At 36.3% G+C, this 8,664-nt stretch overlaps 1 protein-coding gene across 3 annotated transcripts; it reads left to right on the top strand.

The window, feature by feature from the left end:
• Positions 1-1,256: 1,256 nt before the first annotated feature.
• On the top strand, positions 1,257-3,714 carry LOC107919552 (transcription elongation factor SPT4 homolog 1). Of its 3 annotated transcripts, none has more exons than XM_041110184.1 (5): positions 1,257-1,591; positions 1,697-1,788; positions 1,897-1,952; positions 2,655-2,716; positions 3,353-3,714. In XM_041110184.1, exons 1-5 carry the CDS (start codon positions 1,502-1,504, stop codon positions 3,428-3,430), a joined length of 378 nt encoding a protein of 125 aa, XP_040966118.1. In that variant the 5' UTR covers positions 1,257-1,501; the 3' UTR covers positions 3,431-3,714. The 3 variants fall into 3 exon arrangements, with proteins under 3 accessions (XP_040966118.1, XP_016704484.1, XP_016704483.1); XM_016848995.2 differs by having other exon boundaries at positions 1,260-1,591; positions 3,391-3,714; XM_016848994.2 differs by having other exon boundaries at positions 1,271-1,591; positions 3,364-3,714.
• The last annotated feature ends 4,950 nt before the right edge of the window (positions 3,715-8,664 follow it).

Genomic DNA, 8,664 nt, shown 5'->3' with positions numbered 1-8,664 from the left:
AGTTCCAAAAAGAAAAATAGGTGTTGTGATCAAGGATTAATATGATGGCTTAAAATTCAACATATGTTGTGAATTTTCTGAAGTTAATGTTAGCAACATCGTACTAAGCTAGTGTTAGAAGCCCAAATATATTAGCTTGTATAAACAAATGGGTGTTGTGATCGGGGATTAATTCGATGGCTTGAGATCCAACATATGTTGTGGATTCTCTGACTCCATGATTAAGTAAATTGCGAATTATCAGAACGATTCTTCTGAACAAAATTGCAATTACTAGAGCCTAGCTGTATATGTTCAATTGGTCCATTCGCTAGCTCAACAAAAACTTGATCGGACTACATTTGAATCAGAACAAAAACTCGGTCGTGAGAATTATTCAACTATAGAATTTGGTTAAAGAATTTTCTTGAAAAATTAATTTTGAAAAATCTTAGTATTTTTTAGAAAATTAATTTTGATCAAGAAAAATTAAATTAATCAAATTAATTAAAATAAATATAATATTTTAAAAATTTAATTTTCAAGTCAAACAATTGGCTCAATGGGTAATTGAACTTGAAAATTAAATTTGAGATTTAAAATTAGAACCGAAAACCAAAAATTGAGACCGAGACCCAAAACTGGTCGAACTGGGTCTGGTATGTGAAACCGAATCGATGGTCTAACTGGTGGCTGGACTAGACCGATCAAGCCTTCACTGGCCTAAATAGAATCGGAAGCAGCCGAATCGGCTTGGAGTGCCGCAAAGGTGTCGCACTTGCATCACTGAGCACGGTGGTACCAACGGCTACAATAGCGGCATTCTGATGGTCGGCGGCGATGATTCTTCGACAATTAAGTAGTGAAAAAATTACACTCCTACTGCGGCTATACTAAATAGCTTAAATTCATATTAATTATTCCAAAAATGGTATTATTTTAATAAATTTAAAATAATACTTCTCTAGATAAGTATTATATGAATTTAATATTAAAATGATTAAGTTTAATATTAATTGAACTCTCTAAAGTCTCTCTGTATTAAAAGAGTCGTAGGTAATTATTTTTTATAGACTTGAATTAAGAAAAAGTTGTAAAAAGAAAATTTTTTGAAGAAATTATTTAAGAAGATTTCTAAATTTTTTTATTTATTTATAACTTTGTCTAGAAATTTAAAGAAATTTTAAAATTTCCCCATTGTGAACTTTTTTTTGTTACTCAAAACGTTTATACTAGATAAATAAAAAAAGGTAGAATTTTAATGAAATATAACTAAATTTTTATTTTTGGAAAAACTCAAAGCTGTAATTTTCAATTCCGTTTTCCCCCACCTTTAAAGTAAAAGAATAATTTACCAAGTGATTTTGAGCCCTTAATTTAACAGAATCTGATATTGAGATTTTGATCTACTAAATTCAGTTCCTGGCCCTCGCATCCATTGCATGCTTTGTTCTGTTTAATTATTTTCGGCTGCTAAAAACTTAAACACGGAAATCCCTTAAGAATACAATCGGAAACAGCAATGGGGACCGCGCCGGCGCAAATACCGACGAGCTTCGGACACGAGCTCAGGGCTTGCCTTCGTTGCCGTCTCGTCAAAACATATGATCAGGTTCTTTTTGTTATTCCGTATTCAATCATGGTTTTTTTTCTCGCTTTCAAAACGCTTCATATCTATGGAGTTTTAATTACTGTTTCTTTGGTTTTAACTTCACAGTTCAGAGAATCAGGATGCGAGAACTGCCCATTCTTTAAGATGGATGGAGATAATGAGCGCGTCGTAGATTGCACTACTCCGAATTTCAATGGGTTATCTTTCCATTTTATTTTTTTAGAAACAAAAACATTTGCATTAAACGTAACTTTCTTGTCTCTTTTAGCATTGTTTGAAATATTTTCTGTTGATTGGTTTCTTAGTATGATATCTGTGATGGACCCGGCTAGAAGTTGGGCTGCTCGTTGGCTGCGAGTTGGTAATATGCTCAACCCTTTTTCTTTTCAAAGTTTTCTGTTTATTGTCGCTGTGGACAATTATTATAGGAATTGTTTCGAAGTTTACCGTACTTCTTTGAGTGTAGAATGGAGAATATGATTTAGAAATTTGTGGTGATTAGACCTGTCAAGTTGGCGGAAAGGATCGGTTTTGAGAAAGGTTAATTTAGATTTTAAAATTTGTAGTGTCATTTCGGGTCGAGTCTGCCTAATTATTTTGGATTTGGGTCAATTTCAAGTCTTATCATTTAGAATGTGGGTCATTTTGATTTTTGAGTCATGGGTATGCATCATTTTGGTTTTTGTTTGTTTGGGTTTAGACCATATTAAGCAATTTGTTTGGATCAGTTCCGGGTTCGTATCAATTTGGGTTGGATTGGACGGATCTAGGATATTGACATTTTATATAAATTGATCAGGTTGAGTTTTCAAGTTTGGGTCATCTAGTTGTGATGCTCTCTTGCTGTCAGCTTAATATACTTCTTTTATTTGCCGTATACAATCTCGCATAAATGTTAGATTTGAATTTTGAAGCCTGTTCTCTATGAAGATTGTTGAATTAATGAACTCTCTAGTAATGCTTCTAGACTTCATAAGGCACTAGAATTTTGATGCTTTTCGAAATTACATGCATACAGTATTCCATTATATCCAATTCTTATATAATTTTAAATCCTTTCCAGGAAGATTTGTCCCTGGTTGTTACACTCTTGCAGTTTCAGAGGCACTTCCAGAGGACTTGCAGGTATGGCTGCTCAGTTCATTAAATTCTTTTATTTCCTTTGGGTATATCATGCTGTATGGTTCATTAATTTCTTTATGGTAGACATTGCTGCCTTTGTGCTTTATGCAACTATCTTTTAGCATTGGGTCTATGATGATAATATTTAGTTTCCTCTCTCCATTATTAGCGTGTCGTATTTTGGGAGCTGCAGTGGCATACTTGCAGGCATGGTTTCTCATCTTGTGTGCAGTTCATTAGTTTGTTTTATTTGCTTTGGGTATATCATGTCAGGTAGGTAGTGCATTTCTTTCTTTCACTATGGTAGACATTGATGCCTTGGTAATCTTAGGTCTATGATGATAATATTCAGTTGCCGAGTTGTTTTTGTGAACGGCAGTGGCATACTTAGGAATAAGTTCAAATCTAACTCGATCTTTTGTTATGGCAAATATCCATTTGCTTTTCCTGTTCAATATTATATTGAAGCCATGCTATGTTAAATTTGATGATTTTGGTACTGGAAAATGGCTTGTATAACAATAATATATCTACATGCAACTCCTTTGTATCAAAGTTTGTGTTTGTTGATTAAAGTTTCGACTTTCGGTCTTCTTTGGTGGTTTCCGAAAGCATTAGCTTCCTACATCGATCGTTTAGTTTTCCTACAGGCTTTATGCGAAGAAGTTCATGTGCAGTATGTGGCACCGAAACGGGTGTAACGGAGAGCCTCAATAACATTGTAAGGGTGGAAAACTGCATATTGTTAGTAGTGATGGAGGAGAATGGTAACACAGTGAATTGCACCAACTTGTGGGATTTTGACAACTTGGTAAACATACTAGTCATCCACAAGAAACATTTTGCATGGAATTTGGTTCTTGGTGTCAAAAAAGGCTTCTATAAATCTGGCTATTACTTTGTTGTCCACAACTGCAAATTAGGATATTTGAATTCCGTTTGTTTCATAAATTCATCTGTTTATTGTTTGTTTTACGGTCTATGGAGATTAAATTTTTTAAGACTCGTAGTTGTTTCTCTTAATGATATCACTTTTAAGGCTTGCTCTTTTCTCAAAAAATGTATGATGACTACGTCAATTTAAAAATTTTAGAACATTTTAAAAATGGAGTTTATCATATGCAAAAGCACAATTAATTTAAGTTGCCATAATTGAATTTTTTTGGGTCAAATTGTTTCAATATTAATTTTTATAATTTTAAATATTCTAATTGACAAAATTTTCTCAGTATATTTTAAAACTACTACTATCTAGCTTTCAAAATATACTCTCTTTTTAAAAAAAGAAATTATCTATTATAAATTTAAATTAATAAGAAGTCAAAGTTTGAAATTTGACTTATATTATTTTAAAACTACCCTATTCTAAGTTTTTAAAATATAGTTTTTTAAATTTTTATTTATTGTAAAATTAAAAATATTAACCACTAAAAGTCAAAATAAACTATCCTATGTACCAAATATCTACCCTGTTGATATATATATATATATAAGTTTTCTTGCAAGAAATATATTTACGTGTTGTATTTTTAGTTTTATATGATTTGTGAAAAACACAATCACAATAAAATCAAAATATATCTAAAAGAATTTAATATAAAATACTAAATTCACACGTGACTTAAATATGAGACTCTGGACGTTATTGTTCTTCCGAATTTCAACACGTGTTTATTTAGACTTTTTATAATATAGTGAGTTTTTATAAGTTGGAATTTGTTTTTTTTTATTTCAAAAAATATATTTAAGTGTTAATCTTATTACAATTGTTTTACTAAATTTATTGGTGTAATATTTTGAAATATATTTTTTTATTTGATAAATAAATAACAAAAATAATAATAATTGTAATGAACCTAAATTTAACGGGAAAATTTTAATGACGTTAACAATAGGCGAATTACCAATAAAAACCCTTTTATTTTTAAAATTACCGAAATGGGCTAGGTCCTGAATTAATTACCGAAATAGGTCATTTCCCCCAAAAACGCGTCCACGTCAGCTCGTTGTCAGGGGATAAAGCAGGAAAACGCTTCATCAATGAAGCGCTTTGTCTACGTGGACAGAAAACGCGTCCTTGAGGCAATGGTGCAGACTCATCTCGCTAGTGGAGCACCCTATATTGAGTTATATGTACAATTTGCATCGCCAAATGATGCATTTATGATTGTCGTTCGAGAGGAATACACGACCCCTGCCCCGACACTCCGTTGTGGGTTACAAAACACAGAACCGCCCGTGTTTGGTAGCGGTATGGAATACACAACCCCTGCACAACACTCCATCAATGGATGGGACATGCACCTCGGTGGGTCGATGTTTGATGCTGGAAATACGTACTGGGAAACGGCATCAACTTCTAGTGTTTGACAATCTACATCCAATTGGGGACGTTATGAAATGCCCAAAAGAAGGGACGATGTATTCCCTACGACGTTCACTGATGAAGGGACCTCGTACATTGTAGATGATGGTGGGTTAGAAGATGAGTCCGATGTGGATCCACCTCGAGAGCCCGGCCCCGATGGTGCAGAAGTTACATTATTTTCTGAATCGAAGCCTATTCCAACCGAACCTGAAGATATTGAAGGGGGTTCAGATGAAGAAGAAGATTCACGATTCAGGGCATACTCGCCTCCAGCCTACATGCATATTGTCGATCTATCTCTAGATGATGCGTTAGAGTTTCCAGATCTACTACACAGAATGTGTGATCGTACAAGTTCATTATTGGATTCGGGTGAATTTGAAGTTGGTAAGGAATTTTCCAATAATGATAGTTTTCTTGGAGCATTGAAACAACATAACATCAATAACGACGTTAACTACCACGTGGTTAAATCCAAATCTGATAAGTTTGAGGCGAAGTGTGCAATGCAATACGGTACATGTTCATGGAAAATCTACGCCTCGTTGAGGAAAAGGACAGTGTTGTGAGAGATAAAAAAGTACAAAGGTCTACATACGTGTCCTGCAGGTACAATATTTAGGGTTTTTGAATAATACTATTATTGTGTAATGTTATATTATTTAACGTACTTTGTTGACAGGTATTTCACAAGATCATCCCAAGATGGATTCAAATATGTTAGCTAGCTTAATACTATCCACGGTGAAGGCAGATCCTAGGACTTTAGTACCGGTCTTAATTACCAATATTCGTAGCCAAATGAGGTACACACCCTCTTACCGCAGGGCTTGGATAGTTAAGCGGAAGACGTTGGAGAAGATGCATAGTGGGTGGGACACTTCATATAATGAAATATGGCAGTGGTGTCAAGTACTAGAGAGATACGTCCCAGGTTGCATAATAGACCTTGAAACGGAACATGCGTACTACAACGACCGATTCCTCTGTGGATGCCAAGTGTTCAAACTTCTGTTCTGGACCTTTAAGCAATTGCGAGACGCATTTCTATACTGCAAGCCATTGGTACAAATTGACGGTACCTTTATGTTTGGTAGATATACCCATCGGCTATTGCTAGCAATGGCACATGATGACAGTGAGAAAATTCTTCCAATTGCATTTGCAATAACACCGGGGGGTCGGCTGATACTAGGATTTCTTTCTATTTAGGTTAAGGAGGCATGTGTGCCCTCAACCTAATATCTGCGTTATTTTGGATCGGGGCACTGGAATACTAGCTGCAATTGAATGACAGGGAAGCCTTTGGCAGCGCACACACCATCGGTATTGCCTAAGGCACGTTGCTTCCAACTACTACAAGCAATATCCATCGAAAAGTGAACGACGACAAGTGACCGACATGGGTATTTAGTCTCTATTAATATAATTTTGTTTGTCATTTTGAATTTATTCTAAATGAAATAGTGGTATGTAATGTTCGCTATGAACTTATATTGGCAGGGTATGAAATAAGTAAAGATCATTTTCATGAGATGTTGGCAGTTTTCCATTCAGTTAATGACGAAGGCGCGGACTACCTTTGTAACATACCTTTCGAATAGTGGGCACAAGCATACGACGGTGGCCTACGATATGGTCATATGACCTCAAACCTGGCTGAATGCATAAATTCTGTTCTAAAAAGAACGCGCTATTTGTCGATAACATCGGTTGTGCGAGAGACATATTTTCATTTAGCGGCATTATTTCCAAAACGAGCAGCGAGCAATTTAGGCCAAATGCAGGGAGGCCATGTATGGTGCAGGAAAGTATTGTAAGAAATTAACAAGGTGAAGGCGCGGGTGAACACCATGCACACAGTGTGTCACAATCGAGACAACTTATGGTTTCGTGTGACAGAGTTTGACAGACCGCACCAAGGTATTACTGGTGGGCAATATTGTGTACACTTGAGAAATAAGACTTGCGGCTGTGGAATGTTTGATGTACTTCGTTATCCATGCGCTCATGTAATTGCAGCTTGTCAGAATCTCTGTCTGGATCCCATGAGCTATGTTAACGAAGTGTACAAATTAGAATACATGTACAACATCTGGAGACACGTATTCCCACCGGCCCCAGATGAACGTAAGTGGTCGTCTGTATCACTTGCTCCCTTTAAGCTGTTACCGGATAGAGAATTGTGTCACAAACCAAAAGGTCGACCTTGCTCAACTAGAATATGTAACAATATGGATATCCGAGAAACAGCCAATCAACAGAAGTTGTGCGAATGGTGTAGGAACCCAAGCCATACAAGTAGATCATGTCCAAATCGCAATAGTTGATAGTTGTAAAAAACTATGTTTTATTATTTATATTTTATTAAACGAAATAATATAAAATATTCAAAATATTGCCTTATTTAAAAGAATTTCTATTTTATTAAAAATATAGAAGTAAATTACAATTACTTTATTCAAAACAACCTTTTATTTTATTACATGAAATAATATAAAAATATTCAAAATGTTTGTACAAATATATTAAAATAAAAATCAATGTTCGTGCCCGCCGGATTCAGTTCCACATGAAGGTCGTCGATGGTTACGCGCTGGATTCCTCCTTTGTCTAGCTTCCGACGGGGGTTGTGGTTGTTCTGGCAAGGATTCTGATTCTTCCGGTAGGGGATCTGGTTGCCAGTGTTAGGAGGATGACCCACCTTGATAAAATACTGACTGCGGAGGTGTTTGCATCACCAATGGCGAAGGTGTTTGAAACCCATAAGGTGATGGGGATTGGTAAAAAGAAGAGCTCCCTGACGGCCCCTCGTGCGATCCCTCGTGTAACGGCGGCTTACAAATCGGCGGTCCACTCGGAGTAATCTAAAATAGAGATGACTCGGGCCATGCATTTCAACCTGCCATGGGACTAGAAAAAGGAAACATATAAGGGTTGGGATACTTAAAAGGGCTAGGATACGCACCTAACATCATCTGAAAAGGCTGTACTATGGGTGTCGTCAGTTGAAGTGTTGGGCTCGGTGACTGTGTGGGTGCTATTGCTGGGCCAGTGATTGTATGGGCGCTGTTGATGGGTCGAGTGATTGTGTGGGTGTTGTTGATGGACCTGCATCGTCGTCCCTTCTTTTTGGATTTAAAGGGCCACGTCGTTCCATTTGGACACGCAATTGTCGCCGCCTCTCCTTTTCCAATAGTAAATATGGCTTGCGATGGATCCTAAACCATGGCATGTATTCCAATACGCACGTTAACTCTAGAACGATGATCGGTTCTCGAGTAGGTATATAATCACACCGATCTTTCCACATTTGGATATAATGTGACCAGAATCTCGGCCAATCCGTATGCAATTACTGTAAGTCGATTCTGTGATGATCATCTAACACCTCAAGTGCCACGGGAATCGGTTGTTGGAATCTAAATTGTCGTAATACTCTGTCTGACTGGTATATTTCCACGATCGCAAAGTTGACCAATGGGACATTCACAAGCCAAGCATTCGGATTTTGTAAGTATTCATCCGGAATTACTGCCTGAATTGCCAGATCTTCGTATAGTGTCCATTGAAACTATATGAA

This window comes from Gossypium hirsutum, chromosome D13 (genome assembly GCF_007990345.1).
Source record: "Gossypium hirsutum isolate 1008001.06 chromosome D13, Gossypium_hirsutum_v2.1, whole genome shotgun sequence".
Classification (NCBI taxonomy): Eukaryota; Viridiplantae; Streptophyta; class Magnoliopsida; order Malvales; family Malvaceae; genus Gossypium; species Gossypium hirsutum.
Note: the sequence above shows the minus strand (reverse complement) of the source record. Positions and strands in the feature narration are given on the sequence as shown.

Bases quoted from the DNA above. Each gene is read 5' to 3' on its own strand.
- LOC107919552 (XM_041110184.1), top strand. From the start codon at position 1,502: ATGGGGACCGCGCCGGCGCAAATACCGACGAGCTTCGGACACGAGCTC. The intron at 1,592-1,696 runs GTTCTTTTTGTT...TTAACTTCACAG, and splicing joins TCGTCAAAACATATGATCAG to TTCAGAGAATCAGGATGCGA. The intron at 1,953-2,654 runs GTAATATGCTCA...AATCCTTTCCAG, and splicing joins TGCTCGTTGGCTGCGAGTTG to GAAGATTTGTCCCTGGTTGT.